At 44.3% G+C, this 22163-nt stretch overlaps 2 protein-coding genes across 4 annotated transcripts; both read right to left on the reverse strand.

Moving 5' to 3' along the window:
* Positions 1-3230: 3230 nt before the first annotated feature.
* On the reverse strand, positions 3231-8715 carry LOC111234074 (acidic leucine-rich nuclear phosphoprotein 32 family member E-like). Of its 3 annotated transcripts, none has more exons than XM_022761987.1 (7): positions 8528-8581; positions 6496-6645; positions 6221-6343; positions 5146-5305; positions 4889-5025; positions 4440-4506; positions 3231-4306 (listed from the first exon to the last, which is right to left on the reverse strand). In XM_022761987.1, exons 1-7 carry the CDS (start codon positions 8579-8581, stop codon positions 4227-4229), a joined length of 771 nt encoding a protein of 256 aa, XP_022617708.1. In that variant the 3' UTR covers positions 3231-4226. The 3 variants fall into 3 exon arrangements, with proteins under 3 accessions (XP_022617708.1, XP_022617709.1, XP_022617710.1); XM_022761988.1 differs by lacking the exon at positions 8528-8581 and adding an exon at positions 8126-8216; XM_022761989.1 differs by lacking the exon at positions 6496-6645 and having other exon boundaries at positions 8528-8715.
* A 662-nt stretch (positions 8716-9377) lies between these two features.
* On the reverse strand, positions 9378-18580 carry LOC111234093 (mothers against decapentaplegic homolog 4-like). The gene is made up of 11 exons (XM_022762011.1): positions 18507-18580; positions 17213-17461; positions 13132-13306; positions 12358-12486; positions 12030-12284; positions 11810-11926; positions 11676-11729; positions 11327-11510; positions 11057-11225; positions 10796-10934; positions 9378-10684 (listed from the first exon to the last, which is right to left on the reverse strand). The coding sequence occupies exons 2-11, from the start codon at positions 17459-17461 to the stop codon at positions 10479-10481; spliced, it is 1677 nt and encodes a 558-aa protein (XP_022617732.1). The 5' UTR covers positions 18507-18580; the 3' UTR covers positions 9378-10478.
* Positions 18581-22163: the final 3583 nt, after the last annotated feature.

A 22163-nucleotide genomic window follows, 5' to 3' on the forward strand; every position in this document is an offset into this window, starting at 1 on the left:
AAGCTAAGCTAGGCTAAGCTAAAATAAGCCAACCATGCCCTGACTCCAGATGTGAGTCTTTCTCTACATGTTGAACTGTTCCTTTAAATCACAGATAAAGAGTTTCTATTCCACTGATCACAGATCTGTTCTGTGGATTCTGGTCTCGTTGATGCCGACCGATCCGGTCCGGACTTAAAATGGTGGATTGCTTCTTTAAATGTTTTATTCTCAGTCTTCCTGTTTCTCTGTGGCACTGAACAGCTGCTGTAGCCTTAAACCAGAGTGGATGCTGGGAGATGTAGTCCAGTAGTGATGTGAAGCTGGTGATCAGTTCATGTGCTAAAATAAAACCTGCAAACTGAACCTGGATCAGTGTCTCATTAACCAGGCATTAATTAGACACTGTGTGTGTGTGTGTGTGTGTGTGTGTGTGTGTGTGTGTGTGTTGTTACTAGGCAACCAGGAGTCCTGAACTGACACTTAGCTGAGGTGTACAACACTTTCAGTTCACACCTGCAGACAAAACACTCACCTTTCTCTGTTAAAGGAGCAGTCAGCTACTTTTCAGTCGGTCCGTCTCTCATCACTGTCCCCCCATCTGTGTCTCTCAGCTCTGAGCTCATTGGTTCCTACCAAAGACATGAAACTTTAAGACAAGCACACGCACACACGTCGTCACTGTGCTTCAGTCTCTGGTTCACTGAGAGATTTACCTGCCGTCATCTAATCCAGGCGTTGGACTGTGGACACAGGTCTCTGCGGAAACCACCTGGACGCAGCCTGAGGAGGCGGGAAACAGAGAACCTCCAACAGAACAACAACAATAACAATTATAGCTGCTGGCAGCAGTTATCTGGGTCCAAGCAGCTCACAAGCATTTAAATACCACATGCTTTAATTGCATGTTTACTCTACACTTTACTTTAAAAGTTTATTTCAAAACAGATTAATAAGATAAATAACTTGTCATCAGCATTGTCAGTGGATGATTTAGACAGAGTTCCATGAGCATCAGATGAACTTGCACTAGTTTGTTTTGGGTTTACGTTTAATCATTTGAAAATGGCTGAAAGAGTAAGTGTTTTTAGAGCAGAAGAGAGAAGATGCAGAAGATTTCAGAGATCAAAATGACTAATTAATTTTGGCAGTAGTTCAAGTTGTTATGAGAAAATTGCACCAACGTATATTTCATTATTATAGCACCACCTATCAGACAATTAGTTTAATTTTTGGTGCCTGAGTAGTGGGTAGAATCTACAACCAATCTGACAGTTTTGATGAATTTTTCTCCAGGAGTTTTTGCTGTACAAACAACTTTAGCAGAGAAAGAAAGAAAAAAACTTTCTTTGCTACTTGGACCCCTAATAATAAAGATTCTACTACTGAGAGTGGGAGTAATGATAATAATAATAATAATAACAGTATCAGCAGGTGATGAGCTGGATCAGGGGGCAGTAGGTGGTCTCGTCTCAGATCCAGAGACCTGCAGAGAGGGACAGGAGAAGAGAGAGAGAGAGCACAACACGGACAGGTAGAGGGGGCGGAGCTTCAGCGCCTGTGTCAGTGAGCTGTGTTTGTTTGTCTGCAGCTGATTTGTTTGTCAAATCAAAACAAAAATATTTACATGAAGAAGAGAGGCTTCATCCTGCAGCTGTGATTTACTCTTCACCGACACTGAGCACTGTATTAGGAACAGAGTGAACAACCAGTGTTAGTGAGGTGTTCCTAATAAAGTGATCACTGAGGGTTTCTACAGAACTACCCAGTACTGAGGTTTAATACTCTAGTCCTCAGTAGGGTGTGTGTGTGTGTGTGTGTGTCTGTGTGAGTGTGTGAGTGAAGCCCCGCCCTTCACAATCTTGTACTTCCATATAAGGAAAAAAGAAAACCTCACACACACACTCCTCCTGAACATGTGTGTTAATGACAGCAGCTGGTGAGGAGTGTGTGTCATGCTGACTCTCTCACACACACACACACACACACACACACACACACACACACACACACACAAACAAAGTACATTTACAGCACAGATCAGCGACATGTGTTGCTGACTGTAGCAGAGTTTGAGCAGAGACATTGAGACTGATAACACTGATGGGTCACTGATCACACTGATCAGAGGGATTCACCAGGTTCAGTTTCAGATTTTTGTCGGCAGCTCTCAGTTGAATATCACAATAATTAAATCTTAATCATTAAACGACCTGGATTAACAGCTGAGATGAATCACATGTGAACAGAACACATCAGCAACTCTTCAGCTGTGATCAATCAGTTTGATTAGCTCAAAACACTGATCAATTACCAGATTCACTTCAACTCAGACGTTAAAGCATAAAATATCTGAGTCACATGATCTCTGAGCTGTTGACCTAAGAGTGAAGCTGCTTCATCATCGTCAGGGTCAAAGGTCAGAACAGAGATTATTGCTAAAATGTTAAAGAAATTATAAAAATAAAATAATAAAAATGATCTCGTAACATGTGGAAACGTTTACACACAAACTAAATAAAAACCAAAAGATAAAAAACATTTTTGATTAAAAAAAAACTAAATGTTTAAAGTCAAATTAATAAATAACTTCTGAAATATGATCAAACTACATTTAAATAAATTACTGCAAATAAACAAAACTTTCACATATTCAACAATTTAAAAAAAAGACAAGTTTGGTTTGAAAGAAAAGAGGAAAAATCAAACATCAGCTGAGCTGCAGCGCCACCGTGTGGTTCACACAGGAACTGCACCTGGAAACACTGATCAAACTGTGTCATTTTACATAATTTATATTTACTTTGGTTTAAATGGAAAGAAAATTAATCTACAACGAATACATTTATATTGAAGTGTTTTTGTTAAAAATAAATCAGCTGATCCTCATTATTTTCTCTGTAAGAAACATCAGCTGATCCTGAGTTTCTGTTCCACTTCCTGTTCAGTTCTCACATCAGCTGATTTTTATTTTTGTTTTTTATTATATTGATAAACAGGAAACTACTGTCTGTCTCTCTACTTCCTGTTTCTGAATCCATTCATTTCTGTGTCTGATATCTTCCCACCTGAAATCATGATGTCACGATGACATCATCATTAAGTGTCTGTTACTGATTCTGAATCAAATGTTTTGTCTGTAACTGAATCGCTGGGTTTTGGACACGTGACAGTTATAGACCAAATGATTGATTATCAATAACTAATCAAAATGGCTGCTGTTAATTGATGAACAACAGAAGAAGAAGAAACAGAATTCAGTTGTTTTTATTCAAAAACACGACACAGCAACACGATCAGAGACAGGAATAAAAAAATAAAATCCACTGAGGACGAGCGTCCGTCAGCTTCACGTCTCAACTCAACACGACACCACGAAGACCTACACAGACCAGTTCACTTCTATTTACACAGACCACAGTCAGGACCCACACAGACCAGGATCCACAGGACCGGAGAGACCGGGAGGAGCCGGGCCCGCCCCGAGCAAAGGGCCGCAGACCGACAGGTGACAGGTGAGGGGGGCAAGGCAAAAACTAAGAGCTCATGCTGTAACAGTCATTTTTGTAAAAAAAAAACAACCAACAAAAAAAATATGAACAGCTGTAAAAGTGATCCAATCAGAGAGCTGCAGACTCTCCCCTAGCAACAGCTGCTGAGGCTCATGGGAATTGTAGTATTTAGAGTCACAGAACAAACTTAATGGAAAAAAGTAGAAATTTTTCTACCTGAAGTTCAGGTTCAGAAAACAAACATCTGGAAACATCAAACCCAGGAGAGGAAACATCTGTTACTACCTGTCACTGATCTGCTGCAGGTGAAGCTTCAGTGATGTTAAATCCACAGGTTTGTATCTGACCTCATCCCAGACATCAATACATACGAGATCAGAAACATGATGAGATCCAATCGAGGATCAATGAACAGATCAAACACACGTCTCAAACTCGTTTCTCATCATGTGGTGACATCATGGAGCTCACACCTGCAGCCTCATCACCGCTACACCTGGACCAATCAGCTCTCAGCATCGGCTTATATCGGCTGAGTATTGATCACATGTTACCAGGTTGGTGATGACATCATCAGTGGTGTTGTGGAGGACTGATCCTGGACCTGGTCTCACTGCTGTGTCTCTGTCTGTCTGCGGCCCAGGGGCGACGCCCGGCGGGGTCAGAGGTCGGAGGTCACCAGAGGAGGAAGGGGGAGGGGGGGGTCAGGTGTTACAGTGTGTGAAGGTGGTTTATCTATTCGTCGTCGTCATTGTCACCTTCATCCTCTGCATCCCTCTTCCTCTTCTCCCCCCGAACGCCAGCTCCATCCTCATCTGACAAAAAACACACAGATCAGGTTCAACAGACTGCACCTGAACGCCTCACAACCTGCGTGCGTGTGTGCGTGTGTGTGAGAGATCAGTTTCCCCTCAGGGAAAATAAAACGTCACAATCATCTTCACCTACCTCCATCTTCCTCTTCCTCCTCATCCTCCTCCTCCTCTTCAACATAGTCTCCATCATCTTCTTCATCCTGAGGAAACAACAACACATCAGGAAACAACAACACATCAGGAAACAACAACACGTCAGTAAACAACACCACACTGGTGGCTGATTGTTAAACTGAGTGAATGGCGCCTCCTGCTGGTCAGAGTGGAGCAGCTGATTCAACATGAAGGCTTTTATTGAACATCAGCTGGGCCCTGAACACACCACGCACGCACGCACGCACGCACGCACGCACGCACGCACGCACGCACGCACGCACGCACGCACACACACACACACACACACACACACACACACACACACACACAGGACAGCTTCTTTCTACTGCTGCATCACCTCCAGCTGGTCATGTCCCTCACACACACTCAGTCTACAGATGAAAAACCAGCTGACAGGTGACTCACCTGGATCCCCTCCTTCATCAGGTACGACAGGCCGACCTCGTCCCCTTCAGAGCCGTCCTCGTCCTCCTCCTCGTCATCATCATCGTCGTCGTCGTCATCATCGTCGTCTCCAGGTGGCCCGGCCTCATCATCCTCATCTGGAACACAGTCTCGGGTCAACACAACAATTCCTCTGGTTCAAGACTTTAATTAACAACACTGAACGATTAACGGGCCGACAGCTCCTCCCCCTCCCGGTCTGGTCTGAGGGACCTCACCGTTGTCGTCCTCGGAGTCGGGGACCTCGTTGTCCTCCTGGTCGTATCCGTCCAGGTACGTGAGCTGAGGCAGCAGCTCGAAGATGCTCTCTCTGTAGTCGTCCAGCGTGGTCACCTCACAGCTGTACAGGTCCAGACTCTTCAGGTTCTTCAGGTTCTGCTGCAGGGATAGACCAGAAGACAGACCAGTCAGTCTGAGGACCAGGTACAGCTCAACAGTCCACACTGACATCACAGCACGATATTCAGTCTTTGATAAACCAGGAGGTCTAGACCTGGACCTGTTACCCCTCAGGTTCCAGAGTGAGTCCACGAGTCCAGGCATGGATCAGACCAAAGAAAATGATTCTGATTAGAAAATAATCATTGAAGTTATTGTTCAACAAACAGCAGCAGATCAGATGGGACCAGGTCCAGATCCAGGAACCTGGTCTTGTGTTATAATGAATGAACCTCTGAGTGTCGGACAGAACCGGAAATTCAAGCACGTCACACTGGACGTTTTATAATCCCAACTATTCACATCAGATAACAAATAATCAGGAAACGGATCAATAATGAAAATGATCATCAGCTGAAAACAAACATTAAACAGGAAACAAACAAAGACTGAAAGATAAACTGGACCCATCAGTGACAAGCAGTCAGACATTAACTAGAACCACCTCCTCGTGGTCGTATCCCTCCGCCACTCAGACTGGTTCCAGGTCACATCCTGTTTATCTACAGTCATTTAAAATTGTAACCATTTGCTGTGTGGAGTGAGTTATGGCTAAAAGTGTTTTGTGAGGTCACACTGACTTTGACCTTCGACCACCAAAATCTGATCACTTCACCCTTGAGTCCAAATGAATGTTTGTGCCAAATTAGAAGAAGTTCACGCAAGCTGTTACTGAGATCTCGTGTCCACGAGAATGAGACGGACAGACAACCTGAAAACAAAACGGCTGCTCTGACGCTGAAAATGATGAAGTGAATGTTCTGCTCAGGTTTCATGAGAGACAAACAGCTGCCGAGCAGAGACCAGGACCAGCTGACGTGTTCCCGCCTCAGCAGCTGAGTCTCAGGGACTTACCAGAACCTCGATGCTGCTCAGCTCTTTGATCTTGTTCCCGCTCAGGTTCAGGTAGGTCAGGTTGGGACACTTCTCTGCCAACGTGTCCAGACCTCCTGAGATGGTGTTATCACTCACCTCCAGCTGAAACACAGGTGAACACACAGCTGTTAGTGGACAGGTAGCCACACCCCCATCACAGCAGAGGAGAGACTGAGACAGAGAAATGACTGAGTCCAGGGTCAGACCGATGCTGGTGGACCCTGCTGGACTCCAGACCACAGTGAGGGACTGACCTTACGTAGTTTGGGCAGTGAGGGCAGTTTGGAGAGCGAGGTGAGGCCGACGTTCACCATGCTGAGCATCTCCAGCCCTGAGTACTCGTCCGTCAGACCTTCAACCTCCCCATCACTGGAGCGACAGTTATCCACCACCAGCTCCGCCACCTGACCACAACAGACCATGGATGATGTGTTCACTGACGCTGGTTTAAAACATGTCTGTTATCTGTAACATGTGCATCCACACTGTGAGTACAGCACTGATCTGTCTGCACCACACCAACAACATGAGACTGAGGAATCTGAAGCTGGTTTCACTCTTGAAGATGAAGCTGCTGCTCAACAAACTCTCAGTTTAAATTAGAATACGATGACATTATTCTCGACGTTGTTCTACTACTGTTCTATTCTGTGGTTCATAATGTCACGGTTGTATTTGGTCTGAATGTGTTAAACTGTCACCATTTTATCCTCATCTCTTATCTGCACTTTAGAAGTCTGAATGTTTGTCTAAATGTTGTGAAGCTGCTCTCATTGGACCAGTCTGAATGAATGAATGAATGGATGGATGAGTCTACTACTACTCCACTGTTTAAAACTGTTCATATCTGTGAGGTTTATTCAGCTGCTACGATTATTCCATCAATGGAAAATTAACCAGCAACTACTTTGATATTCTAATAATAGTTTGTCATTTTTAAGCAGCAGTGAAGTGAACATACACAAAACAAGACAGACTTCTTCTTTCTACTCATTGTGAACATTTCCTACAAAATAATTAATCAACTAATAAGACAATAATCTGCAAATTAATAAATAATGAAAACAAGTAGATCAAGGTTTAGGATCAGCACTGAACCGGAAGAACGAACATGTGGAGTGATGCTTCTCCTCCAACAAACACTTTGATCAACTGCCGTGTGTGGTGTCGCTCGCGCGCGCACACGTACGTTGGTGTGCGTGTCAATTAACGGAACAAAACGCCGACAGATAAACATCTGTCGTTACGACCCCAGCGGTCGTCCCGATTACAGCGCCGTGTTTAATAATGGAGGGAAATGCTCTTGATAAATAATGCGTTATTAATCAAACTGGTTCCGTGAAAACGTCAATTCTGGATAAAACGTTACGCCAGTCCCTTCAGAAAAACCGCTTGACTCTCCGGCGTTTTCTCAATCGTTACATGCCCTCTCCTCCAGGTAAATCTGCCACACACCGACCGACGTAACGTAACGTGGACTTTGGAGCCGTTGTACTGTGCTTGTATCCTCACCACCAAAACAGAGCAGAGTGGGCGGGAACGGCACAGTGAACCAGCCTTAAAACTTTACAGTCTAACCTGAACGAAGCAATGTTATTGTGTTGAATGTGAACCGGACTGACCTGTGATACCTGAACAATTGTTAAACGACGTCAATCGCGTTGAGACTGAAACGCGTTTTAGTCCATAAGCAAGTAAACTTATAAATCCACGGTTTCAGAATGGAGTCTGGCCTGACGCGCCATCAGATAACAAGCATAGTGGATAACCAACTATTTAACACTGAAGGTTAAAATGGTAGCCTGCTCGGCCGCGCGCTGAACCGTGACCGTTTAAAACTGAACCCGCATCAAACAAACATGCGCGGCTGTGCTCTTTCTTTACCGCCGAGTATCAGCACCGACCCCCGGCCACCTATTCCCTGCCGTGTGGCTCCATTATGAGGGCTGGGCACTCGCCAGGTTAGCTCGTTAGCCCGTGTGCTAACGGCAGGAGGCTCGCGCGAGGCTCCGGGGAGTCCTCACGAGCGGGCGAGAACTGAGAGCGCGAGAGAGAGGGGTTGCACGCGGCGGGCTGCTCCAGGACCGACCGCGGGAGTTTCCTCCATGTTGGAGCGGTTAGGGTTAGTGAAGTTGTTTTCTGGGTCAAAATGTCGGAGCTGAACGGCGGAGACTCCGCGGAGAAAAGTCGACGTTTTCAGCATCGTCATGTCGGTTTGACTCCGCATCCTTCATCATTTCTCCTGGAATTAAATAAATTAAATTCCGCGCTGCTGTAGTTACACACCTCCGCGGGGTTCTTGTTCCTCAGCTCCAGACTGATCCTCTTCTTCATCTCCATGTTGAAGCCGAGCGGAGTCCAAAAAAACTAAGTATACCAAAGGAAAACTGAAAACAAAACACGGTTCGGCGAAGCGCCCTCCTTCTCCAGCGGATACCAGGCGATAACTAAACCTCCATGTTCGCCTGCGCCCGACCTCCACCAAGAGACCACGCCCCTTTAACAATGAATATTCATGTATTTCCCGATTCTGGACTCCTATTGGTCCAAGGACCAGCCATTCATCAAACCCATCCTCCTTGAGCACATTATGCAAGACTCTTCTCTACGATTGGCCAGAATTGCAAAGGCGTTTCTTTACTTAGACCAATAACAAGGCGAACATGAAACATTTAAACTTTACAGACGCTCACTCTTTGTCCTTATTGGCGCCATGTCTTACTGATACCTTCAAGTTCGCTCGGTCTTTCATTCATAAAGAAAGAACAACAGCCTAGAGTTTATTATTGTTAAATTAATTAACAGGTGATTGTAGAACACGTTCTGTTTTAAGTTCCTAAGAAAAAATTAAAAAGCAAACTATCAGTCTTATATTGATCTTAGCTAACTATCATATTAATAAATGTAAAGTTACCAAGACTGAAAGAGAATAAACATTAGGGTAAACATTCTGACAATAAAATGGTCCTGACAGAAACATCCTTAAAGTGTAATGTCTGAATGTGAAGAACAAAGAACAAGAACAGTCATGTATGAAATAAAGAAGCAGTGATTGTTTTATCATAAAAGTTTATTTTGAATAAACAGCAGATGTTATAGAGTTATAGACCTTTTCAGTATAAAAGCCTTTAAAATGTAACACCATAAAAAGATGAAAGAGAAAAAAACCAGACGACAGAATAAATAATCTGACAGATCAGAGTGAAGCTGAATCACAAAGTAAACAGGATATGATGTCACTAAGAGCAGGAAATCAATCTTTGGTGGATAATCAATAAAATGAAAATAAATAAACTGTCAGCGAGATGTTAAAGGAGCAGTCCCACATCACTGTGTGGAGACGGCTGCTGCTGAGCAACAGGTGAAAGAGTCAGTTCAGTCAAACTACAAACAATAGATTTTCTCCCTCCTGTTAAATTATATTGTGAATAGACTCAAACAGTGATGTCAAGATGTTAAGATGTGTGATAAGAAAAACTCTCAGGTCTATTGTATATGTCTTAAGATTCACTGCACGTGTCAGCACTATAATCTATAGCCTGTCAGAGAACAGCATTTTTAATATTGATTTATTTTTGATGTACTGATGTGGTATTACTTTACAACCTCCACAACTGGATGGTAAATCTGATGAAATAATAAAATCGTACAACAAAGCTTTGGTTTCATGTGTCTGAGTTCAGTCCCCGTCACTGTTAATGTTAGACTGTGGGACCAAGAGAAATCTGCAAACCTGAACAAATAAAAAGAAAATCATCTGTGGCAGTTAAGTGACGACAAAAGGTTTGCAGGAAACAGGGGTCGGAGTCAGGCTAGATCAGGACTGTGGCTTAGATCTGGTTCTGCTCTCACATGTTGAGTCATGTGACTGAGGACAGCTCAGGATTGATCGTTCTATCGTCCCTGTTCATCCATATGTACAATTTTCTCCTTCCTGATTTTGTGTGAACTGACCCTTTAATGGATGCTGGTATCCGTGGAAACTCATTTGATTGAGAGCAATGAGATGCCGTGATTGGCTGATTGTCTGAAGCTTGGAGGTCTGTACCTGTCTGATTGACCAATGAGCGCGTTGTGTTTGTTTACACCTGTCTGTAGGAGGACTGGGTGGGTGGGGCTTATCAACTCTGACAGCTTAGATCATTCAGATGACATCACAGCTGTGGACGAATCCTCTTTTGACTCAAACACACTGCAACCGACAGAGAAAACACACACACACGCCTGCTGCAGTCTGTCAGAGTGTGTGTTCTCGTGGCGGCAGTGTGTGCAGCACCTGGTCGAGCAGCTGCAGCGCTCGGTGCAGGTGAACCTCCAGCCAGCAGGGGGTGTCTTTGATGCTCTGTCGTGGGTAATCACACCCCCAACCTTTAACGAAGCTCAGACGCACAATACACAACCTGCGAAGATCGTCCACTCCCAGACCTGCCGCTGAACACACACCTGTGACACACAGTGAGAACACACACCTGTGACACGCAGTAACCTCCATACTGACTCACAGCAGACAGACAGGTACCCAGGGAGAGAGAGAGAGAGACAGGTGGTACTCACTGACAGCAGGGGCGATCCCTCCCACACTGTTTGGTCCAGGAATCGCACCGGCAACTGCAGCCGCCTGAGTCGCTACAGCTGCCTGAGCTGCTGCTGCCTGCTGCTGCATCTGTCTGTGACACTGCCGCAGGTCAAACACCTGGAGACACAGACAGGTGAGAGAAAGACAGGTGAGAGACAACCTGAGATTCAGACAGCGCTTCATGTCCGTGATGGACAGAGACGAACAGCAGAGAATTGTCTGCGTATCAACACACTCACCTTGATATAAGCTCCGGGGTAGATCTTATGGACTCCGTCTCCAGGTGCTCGGCCGGCCTCTCGGTCCAGGTAGAAACTCTGAACGAACACCGAGTGGTCACTAAGGCAACGCATCCAGACGTCCCCCTCCCCCCGACATTCTAGCTGAACCCCCCGACCGATGTGGAGCCTGCAGGAACAATTTCAAATAATAAAACTATAATGACATTACAACATACCGCCTCCTGCTGCCACAGTACTCTTACTGGTCAGACTGGTCAGACTGGTCACCTGGCACGGTGGCTGGCAGCAGTACGGTGGACATTGCTCAGCTGTCCCAGACAGAAGCGATCTCCTCCTGAAGGATCCACATATCCGTCCACCGTCACCAGAGGACAGCTGGACTGGACCTTAAACATCTCCCCGACCTGAACATCCAACTCAAAGTACGAGATTGAGCACCAGAACTCTGGACCTGAGAGACCGGGGACAGAGTGAGACCAGAGACATAGAGAGGCAGGTAAAAGGACATTTTTACAAAGTTTTAGAAAGTGGAGACATTTATTTTGAAAATTTTAGAAAGTAAGGGCATTTTTGTTAAGTTTTGTTAAGTGGGGGGATTCTTGGACAGGTGTTTTACCTGGGTGGTTGGACACTGGCTGTGGATACGGAGCGGTGCTGTGATGCTGTGACCCTGCAGGAACAAACAGTCAGACTCAGTGTGATGAACCACCGCACAGAACTACACTACTTTCATTTCACACGAGGTCGTACAGAAGTGAGTATTGGGGGCGTGGTGATGATGATGTAATGGAGGCTGCTGGTGGCTCCGCCCACTCTGTTGAGGTCCTGCAGGGCTGTAGGGGGCGGGGCTGTTGCCTGACCAGGTGGCTGCAGAGACACACACAAGGGTAGTGAGGTCACCATCACAATATTTGACACAAATTGAACCCCTCCCAGTTCTTCCACAGTTCATCTCAGTACAGGTACAAACCAGTTTTGGGGGGGCTGCTGTACTCGGGGTTCTGCTGATGTGATGAGGTGGGAGTGGGAGGGTGGGGAGGCTGAGGGGTGTGGGGGGGGTTCGGGTGAGGCGGCGAGGCCTGAGCCCCATGGTTCTGAGGCGGGGCGATCTGAAGGAGACCTGGGCCCTCGCTGCTGACACCCCCACCGACACCACCTCCACTCCTGCCACAGACCCCTCCCCCTCCGCTGGCGGACAGAGCTGCAGGCGTCATGGAGCTGCTGCCTGCGGACAGAGTCAGGGTCAGAGGCCATCTTTACAACACTTTAATTAACTAAAAAACATGCGAGACAGTGACCTGGAGGAGACAGAGGCATGCTGGGATATAAGCTGACGGGGTGGGGCTGGTTGTATGGGTCGGGATGGGGGGGCAGGTCGATCTGCAGACAGTCCTGAATGAACTCCTCCTTTATGAGAGACTGAGGACCTGTGGAAGACAAGAGCTGTCAATCAACAGGTGTGTTTATACGTTATGTCGTAGACTCATGTCACATGTGCAGCTACATGATGTTACTTTACGCAGCTTTACATAACTGTATGTAACTGTGTTACTTTACACAATGTTATGTGACTACGTAACTACATAACTTTACATTACTTTACGCAACATAACGTAACTTAACGTAATTATGTAAGTTTATATTACTTTAGGTTACTATGTACCTTTATGTAAATTTTTTTCAATTTTATGTACCTTTATGGTACTTTACGTGACTACATAACTTTATGTAACTTCGCGAAACTACGCAACTTTACTATACTTTATGCAACTTTGTGTAATGTTATGTTACTTTACATCATTTTACATAACGTTATGTTACTTTACATAACTATCTTACTTTGTGTAACTTAATGTAACTTCATGTAACTTCATGTAACTTTACGTAACTTTACGTAACTTTATGTACAGTACGTTACATGAAGCTTGGTTATGTGAGACCATGAACACTGACGCCATCTTGTGTTGCCCGTGTGATGCTGCAGTAATGTGCTGGTCAGTCTGTTGTCAGGTGCACCAGGTGTTTCCTCAGGGCGACTGATGAATATGAATGTGGGTGTAGAGAGTGTTTACCTGTGGGCGGGGATGCCACCCTCTCGTAGTGGTAGGGATTCACACACACGCTGTCGTACTTCAGGTCGAAGGCAAACTGACAGAACTTGACGTGCTTCAGCTCGTTCTTATGGAGGTCAGGCCAACGCCACAGACGGGCATAGATCACATGAGGGAAACCTTTCCTACCTGCTACCTGTGGGCAGAAAGACAGGTGAGAAACAGACAGACAGGTGGGAGACAGACAGACAGGCAGACAGACAGTCAGTCAGACAGACAGGAAGAGCAGCAGACAGTCAGAGAGGAAACATCCTTCATGGAAATTTAAATAAACTCTGTGAGAACAAACTGAGTCACGGCGAGTAGAGGTTACCACGGAAACACTGTGTGTGTGTGTGTGTGTATGTGTGAGTCTGTCTGCCTCTGTGTGTGTGTACAAGGTGATGCAGAGTTAACCCATCAGGCCAAACCACGACCATGACATCATGTCTGACCTGTGTGTATGTGTGTGTGTGTGTGTGTGTGTGTGTGTGTGTGTTACTTCAACACACTGTGAAATGATCCTGGTTGTTTTCTGAGCAGCAGACTGAGTCGAGGGTGTGAGGAAACAGGGGGGCGGGGAGTCATATTCTGTAAAGATTGTTAAACAGTAAATGAGTGATTATTGATTATCGGGTTGATTAGATATTTGATTTGACTGATCCACTTGTTGCTCTTGTACAGTTCAGGACGTGTCCCCAGACGTTCAGTCCCAGTATCAGGACTCATGTTGACTCAGTGATCTGGTGACGACTTGATCTGACAGTGATGATGCTTTTACTCTTCTTCATCACTGCAGCTCAAGTAACATGAGGAGACTAATCCAGATGACGAACAGTTCATCTCAGTGAAGACAGACGACCCAGACAGAACCAGACTGAACTGGACTGATCCAGACTGAGCTGAACTCGTGGTCTGGGTCCCTGAAGTTCTCTATGTAAATGGATCTCAGACAGTAACACCCAGTGAGGTCAAATCAGAATCAGAGAAGAAGAAACTAGAAAAACTGTAGAAGAAGATTTGACTTGATTCATGAAGAAAGTTGATCTGAGTCATAAACAGGTGATTTTATTTTTACAGTGCAGACACTGAAGCAGCCAATCAGAGCTCTGTGTTCTGTGTGTGCACAGGTGAAGGGCAGGGATAAGACTCTGCAGACAAAACATTCACTCACAGACACACACACACACACACACACACACACACACACACACACACACACACACACACACACACACACACACAGAAGAAAACATCCATCTCTCAATCAGCTACATTTCTTTCTTAAAACCAGAAAAATGTATCTTGAAAGAAAACTGACTGCAGAGGATCTGACGACACACCTGACAACACACCTGACGACACACATACTGACATACTGAGGTCAGTCACAAATATCATACATGATTAAAGCTGAGAGCATTAGTTTACTAATCGATTAGTTATTGATTCTGAGGATTTGCTTTACTCTTTACTCTCTAGTCTTTACTCATTTGACTCATGTAAACTAATCACTCGTGTTTTCTAACCTGTTCACCGGACTAAAGCTCTGACGTCATCTGGACTTTATTCACTATTTTATTTCATGATCAAACATTTAACTGGGAAAATAACCGTCAGATTAATTGATAATAAAAATAATCGTTAGTTTCAGCTCTAAACATGTTTAAAAAATCTTTAAGATGAGAGTCAGACAGAATCACACACTACAGGATTTTATCTTTAACATCAGCTGACCCAGACTGTTAATAAACCAACAGAACCAGAACCATGGTTCTAAACAGGTCCAGGTTCTTGAAGCAGAACCATCTGTCACCGTCTGATTCTTTCGTTTTAAATAAAGATCTGATTTTCAAAACTCAGGAACAGACTGAAGGAGCTATTTTTTACAGTGTAGAGACTGTGTGGTTTGTGATCCAACGACAAAACTGAGACGTGTACACATTCCACACACACACACACACACACCCACACACACACACACACACACACACACACACACACAGTCTGGCTTAACTCTTAACCCAGCCCCTTTCCTGTGTTTCAGACAAAACAAGCCAGCCTGCCCTTCCTCCTCCTCCTCCTCCTCCTCATCCAGGCAGAGAGAAACACACACACACACACACACACACACACACACACACACACACACACACACACACACAAACACACACACACATACACTTGTACTTCTGTCTTTGTGAGGACACTCAGTGATATAATACAGTCCCTCTTTACCATGACCTGAACCTGGTTTTAACCTGAACCCTAACACCAAGTCTGATCCCTCACACAGCCAAGTTGTGAGGACAACACACACACACACACACACACACACACACACACACACACACACACACACACACACACGCTGTCTGACACTGTTACATCAGAGTTTCTCTGTTTGGATGTGGAACCAGCCGAGGTTCTGCAGGAGGTTCTAAAGATCCGTTAAAGACCTCTCAGGTTCCTCTGAAGACGTTCCAGTTCTCAACGAGGTTCTCAGGTTCTTAAAGACTAATTTATTCTCTCTGCTCTCTCGTCAGAGTGAGGATCCACCTGGTGCAGTGTAAACCACATCAGGTTGGTGGTTTAGAACGTCTCATAGAGTCTCTGGGTTCTTTGATCAGGTTCACAGGGCTCATGTGGAGTTTTCAGGGTTACTTAAGGTCGTTCTCGTGGTATCAACGAGTTCCTGAAAGGGCTCAGGTGTTACTGATTGAGGAAGATCTGATGAGTTATTAATAGGTTTAATGGATTATTAAGAATCCAGAAGATCTTTTAAAGGTTCTGAGGGTTCTGGAGGATGTTTCAGGATTTGTCTGGTTCCCAATGAGAGTCTTTATGGGCTGCACAGATTTTTGTTTTGAGTTCAGGGGGTTCTAGAGGTTCTTAAGGACTGCAGATGTTCTTCGGGAGGTTCCAGGGTGTTCTGGGGAGATTTTAACGGATAACAGATGATCCAGTTGGTTTTAGTTCGTTGGGGTTTTAAGGGTTCTTCAGAATGCTTCAGAGGATCTTGTAAAGGTTCTAGGGATACTAGAGGAGGTCTTAGTGGTTCCTCAGGCCATTTCCAAAATTGTTTGGGGTGATTTCTGTGGTTCCAGAGAAGGGGTTCCTAGGGGTCCAGTACGTTGTTGAGAGGGATTCAGGGTTCTGAGTGATTCTTGAGAACATTTCAGAGGTTCCTGGGGAATCACGTCTTTGGTTCAGAGTGTTCAGGAGTTTCTGTGGAGACTGCAGTGGCTGTTGATCCGGTGCTGGTGGCCTCAGATGAGCTCGGTCAGTCCTTAAAAAGGTTCCTGGGGTTCTTGATGTGGTTCCGGCGGGTGGATGTAAATCTGAGCGGAGGTCTGTAGAGACTGTGTGAACGTGGGTCGAGTCAGCTGAGAGCAGACTGAAGTGTGATCCATGTTTACATCCTCTGGTCTGATAATTACTGAGTGACGGTCTGAGACACACCCAGTCTGCTGCTCTGTATTATCTGAACCACAGGCAGCAGATACATGACAGAACACCACTGAGCACCAGACCTGACGGAGAACCATCAGGACGCATCGACATATCAACACATGAAAGAAGCAAATCGTCATGTGACTCAACAGGTCGAGGAAGTAAAACGCAGCAGCACAAACAGACAAACATTTAAACTGTGTCCAGATGAATCAGTGTGAATGTTTTATGTTCATGTGTTTTGTCTTTAAACATCTTGGGACCACGTAGGAAACCAGTGTTTTTACTTTTACATGTCGTCTGTTTTTTATGATGTCATCACTGCTGCTGCGAGCTCCTGGTCTGTTTGAATCAAACTAAACTGACAGCTGATCATCAGCTGCTTTAACTCAGCTTCACCTGACACTTCAGCTCCTTTCAGCTTCACCTTAACATAAACAAAACTTTTTCCACTCCTCAAACTCACTTCACTCCAGCTGACGTCTTCTTCCAGTCTGAACTGAAGCTGTGATAAATTCCCCTCAGCTCCTCTTACAGTGAGTCCTGTCATGTGACCATACCAAACCTCACATCAGTAGCCCGACTGTCGTCTTCCTGTGAGTGCTCCTACCTGCAGCCGTCCGTCCAGCGTCCTCTGGATGGTCACACACTTGCTGGGGTGGACGCCGTTGGTGGTGACGGCGGTGATGAGCGAGTCCAGCTCGTCCTTCTTCTCCTTCAGCTTCTTCACCAGGCTCTCGATGGCGCGCTTGGCGAAGCCCTCGTTCTCTCCGCCCTGCCGGTGGCACATGAGGCTGTGGACGATGCTGAGGCAGGCGTCGCTGCTGCTGGGGGCGGGGCTGAGCACCGACATGGTCATCTGGGCGTAAATGAAAATATTATTTATGAGCCCATTAGATAATTGAAAGAAAATTAACAGGCAGCCATTCAGATAAATTCTTTGTTTCAGTTTCAGTTTAACAACTTTTAAATAGTTTCTTCTTCTGTGACTTTAAATTGAATATTTTTGGGTTTTGCACCAAAAGTCAACATGCATCCTTCACAGTTTATAGACCAGATGATTCATTAATTAAATAAAATAAATAAAAGTGTAAAGAAGAGGTCATCAGCCTGATAGATACTGGACTGGTTTGATATTCGGGTGTTTTGATTGATTGAACGGCTGAAATGATTTTTAGCAAACAACCTTGATTCAGATCCTTTTGATTCTAACTGACTGACTGACTGACTGACTGACTGACTGACTGACTGACTGACTGACTGACTGACTAGCTATAGAGGGTGTGGCTACACAGACATAATAAAGACTGTTTTGAATGAACCAGTTATTGATGAACAGATCTGAAGCTCTTTCACTACATTACATCATGTCTCTGATCACTCATCTGATCTCTGTCTGACACACACACACACACACACACACACACAGACACACACACACACACACACACACACACATTTAAGATCACGTCCTGGTTTATAGAGTTCGCCTCTCCTGACAGATCCTCTCATTGATCAGTAATCAGTGTTTAATTAGTCTGTGAACCAATCAGACTTCACCACATCAATCACTGATTATTTCCTGTTCATTGATTTATTAATTTATCATAAATCTCACTGCAGCTGATGATCAGTCAATACAGGTACACAGACAGACAGACAGACAGAGAAACAGACAGATACAGACAGACAGGTACAGGTAGACAGGTACAGACAGACAGGTACAGACAGACAGACAGACAGACAGACAGACAGGTACAGACAGACAGACAGACAGGGACAGACAGACAGACAGACAGGTACAGGTAGACAGGTACAGACCATCTCTGCTGCATCAACAGTTGTCACATATAAAAACCTCCGGACAGGTTAAACCCTCCGCGGGCTCTGGCAGCTCCACTCACCGGGACTCGGATCTCTCCACTCGGCTGTGATCCGCTGCTGTGACGGTGAGACCGGCTGTCGGTCTGCGGGTCTGCGTGTTCTCCGTCTGATCCAGACTGTGTCTGTCTGCACAGTGAGAGTCAGCACTGAGGGGGGGTGGGGGGGCTGTGTCATGCCCGACCCGACAGCCAGACATAACAGGAAGTCAGTCGATATCTAGACTTATAAAATAAGAGCAGCGGGAGACAGAGACGTGTCCGAGTCACAGTCACGTTACTGTCGCTTCGACTCAAGGACTTTACTGACGCCACGAAGACCGTGAGAGGTGGTAGAAGGTTCTTACGGTTCAAAGTTCACTGTTGAGCTCTACAGTCTCAGCGTTACTCCGAGTTTATTCATAATAAAACATTTGATCTACAGCTGAGACACACACTGGGTTTAACAAGCTTTTACTTTTATTCCTCTATTTTCGTATCTATAAAAGAACACGATGTTTTAGACTGAACTCAAAACACTTTGATATAAAAGTAGAACTAACGGAGGAAATTAAAAGTTAAACTGCATGTAAACACATGGTGGTGTTAAGGTGATGGTCTAACAATAATAATAATAATTATTACTATAATAATAGCAGAAGAGTTTAATGTACATTTCACAGGTGCAGTATAATGATGGTAAAACCTTGGGTTTTCACCTTGGGTCAAATTAAACTTTGGTGATGCAGGAAATACTGAGACCTATAGTAAAAGTACTGCTTTCAAAAAGGTTATGAGTACCGGCATCAGCATCAAAAAAGTACTTAAGGTACTAAAAGTAAAAAGTAAAATGTTCCATTTTAGAATAATATATATTATTATATTCTACTTTGATGCGTTCATGTTCATCACGTTAATGTTGCAGCTGGTAAAGATGGGTTGACTCACTTTACTGGGTTCATTAATCTCTAGTAACCTCGTAATTAATTAGTTGAGTATACTTTGTGGTAACTGCAGCTGTCAGATAACTAATCAAACTTTACTTCCGTCTGAACCGTAGTGGAGTAGAAGTCTGACGTATCACAAAATAGAAATAAATAGACTCCCTCCCTCACGACTGTCCTTGTACTGAGGGAATGTTCTACCACCAGAACCCGCCTCATACTAAGGTTGTGTACTTTCTGCACAAGTTACAAGTTCAGCTTTTATTTTGAAGAATGTGGCCGGAAACACATTTTCCGCTGTTTATTTTGACATTCTGTTAAAAAAAGTTTGTTTGTGCGCGTGACTTCTGTTCAAGTGTGAGAGCCAATCACACCTCTCCACTCCGCGCGCGCGTGCGTGTTTGTCTCCTAGTTACCGGGTGATTGACAGGTCACCAGACAGACTTTAGCGCCATCTCGTGGTGAATACAGCGTGGTGCTTTTTTTCCAGTTAGTCAGGAAATAATAATATAATCTATAATCAATATTCTTGCAGGTGTATTTAGTTAAATTTAAGATTTTTAAAAACATCTTTAACAGCATTTATTTGAAACCCGTCTCACAGTCAAACCAGTAAAATCATGGATGTATTATTATAACTTAGGTCTTATAGAACATCAATGTCTCTAGTGGTTTTCACTCTTCTTTCTTTACATGCACTCAGTGATTCTACTCAATTTACTTACATTAATTAATCATTAAACATGACCTGAATAAACGGCAGAAAATTAATGGATTAATCGATTAAAAATAACCAATTCACCCTGTAAATAAATCAATTAATGATGAAACAAAAACAAATATCATTACTGAATATTCTGGAACGAATTAAACTGCTGTTATCTGATCAGTCTGTGATAATTAACCTTTAATTTAAAAACACTTTAAGTCTTTTTTTTTTTTTTTTTTTTAAATTCTGTTCATCTGTTTCTGTCTGAACTGTTCATGTAGTTGAAGCTGGAGAAACGGCGACAGGAGAGCGGACAGGTGGGCGGACAGGTGGTCAGGGTCTCTTGCCTTAAATTAAATGAAGGTGTTGACAAGACAGCGGGCGAGTGGTTTAGTCAACGTATGCTAACAAACATACCCTGGTGCATTTTCACAAAGTTAGCTTGGGAAACATAAACTTGTAGCTCCGACAGCCTTGTGAAGCCACTAAGCTAAGTTTGGTTTGGCGGGAACACTGCAAAGCTAACAGGTTTAGTGAAATAAACGGTAACACACGTTTATAACAAAGAACAGCTAAAGCTAGCCGATTAGCATTGCGGCCGTCATCGTGTGACACTGAGACCGTCAGCAGGTGTGTTCGCTCGGAAGCACAGGTAAAGTCACTGCTGCTCATATTTATACACATTTTAATCAGTAACAGCTATAAACGCGGCTAACTTTAATAAAATAATATAATGTTACCTTGCCGCTCACGAAACAGACCACATGTTTAAGCTAACGCTCGCTCAAAAGTCAAAACGGCCGCTTTTGTAGGAAGACAAAATGGCGGCGAATCCTTTTTTAAAAATTGGTGAACCTTAACGTTTCCTGTCTTATCGGCAAATTAAAAACACTTCATAGACTAAAGTTTAGGAGCCGTGAATCGTCGTGGTCTTCTCTCAGGTTCGTCTGTTGTTTAAACCAGAAGCAGCTCTGATTTTTAACTTAAAATCTAACTTTAACTTCACTCCCGCTGCCGCCCGGTACAACGGATTGATTTAGGAAACTGACGTATTTCCGTTAAAAGTTGGTGTATAACGAGTTGAAAACGTCAGTCAAGTTTGTGAAGAGTCTTCAGAAATCATGAAGCAGGCAGAGGTGAATGGAGTTTTAACAGGATGTTTGTCTCTGTGATGAAGGAGGGAGTTTGTCTCTGTTAATCAGTCCCCAGGTGAAGCAGGTTCGGCTCAGCTGGATCTCATCAGCTCAGTTTGCGTCTTTATGGTCAATGAGTCCGAGAATCAGAAAACAGATGGAGTTTTCAAAACCTTTGATCCTGAAGAGCACCTCAGCAGTTTCCCTCCATGAGCGGTGAGACACGCACATCACTCTCCATCAACAGCAACATAAACTAAATGAGATAGATCCATAACTGAAGATATTAAGATAAGATATTGCTATATAATGCAAATTCAATACTTTTTTTATGTGAAGGCTATCACTTATTTCTCTGTTTGCACATTATAGAAATATCTTTGTAAATATCTACAAATGCAGGTATTTATAATGTACATTCCTTATTTATAGTTGACTAGTTACTTTTCTTCTTTATTCTATTGTTATACTGGTTTTTTTCTTCTACCTCGTTTTCCTATGCTGCAGTGACAAGTGAATTTCCCCGGTGTGGGATCAATAAAGGTTTATCTTATCTTAAGATTTGATCATTCAGTTTTCCATCCTGTTCTGTGTCTTGGATCTGTTAGTATGAAGTGTATGGATCACACTCTGTATGTCAGTTTAACATCATCACACAAACTGTCTTCATCTCTCTGTTTCTGTCTCAGCTTCTCTCAGGTTCTGGTGGACCAGGTGACCAGGTCCAGGGTGGTGACCTTTGATGCCATGCTGCCACAGCAGAGGATGGTGTCCGCTAGGCTGCCGCTGGTCCTGTTGGTGAAGAAGGAGCCGTCGTCACTGCTCCGTCTGCAGGTGAGTCACAGAGGGTCGCCTCTGGACTGGATCCCACTCAGGTGACGTTCATGCAGGTGCAGTGACGAGAAACCAGGCTGTA

The sequence above is a fragment of the Seriola dumerili genome, unplaced genomic scaffold (assembly GCF_002260705.1).
Source record: "Seriola dumerili isolate Sdu_G_001 unplaced genomic scaffold, Sdu_1.0 BDQW01000435.1, whole genome shotgun sequence".
Lineage (NCBI taxonomy): Eukaryota > Metazoa > Chordata > Actinopteri > Carangiformes > Carangidae > Seriola > Seriola dumerili.

What these genes read in the sequence shown, in the direction of transcription:
- LOC111234074 (XM_022761987.1), bottom strand. Translation starts at nt 8,581, where the DNA reads ATGGAGATGAAGAAGAGGATCAGTCTGGAGCTGAGGAACAAGAACCCC. An exon ending in TGAGCAGCATCGAGGTTCTG is followed by an intron (nt 5,306 to 6,220) that starts GTAAGTCCCTGA and finishes CTATCCCTGCAG; the next exon opens with CAGAACCTGAAGAACCTGAA. An exon ending in CGACTCCGAGGACGACAACG is followed by an intron (nt 5,026 to 5,145) that starts GTGAGGTCCCTC and finishes ACTGTGTTCCAG; the next exon opens with ATGAGGATGATGAGGCCGGG.
- LOC111234093 (XM_022762011.1), bottom strand. Translation starts at nt 17,461, where the DNA reads ATGACCATGTCGGTGCTCAGCCCCGCCCCCAGCAGCAGCGACGCCTGC. An exon ending in CGCTGGACGGACGGCTGCAG is followed by an intron (nt 13,307 to 17,212) that starts GTAGGAGCACTC and finishes TTCTGCCCACAG; the next exon opens with GTAGCAGGTAGGAAAGGTTT. An exon ending in CAGCAGCCCCCCCAAAACTG is followed by an intron (nt 11,927 to 12,029) that starts GTTTGTACCTGT and finishes GTGTCTCTGCAG; the next exon opens with CCACCTGGTCAGGCAACAGC.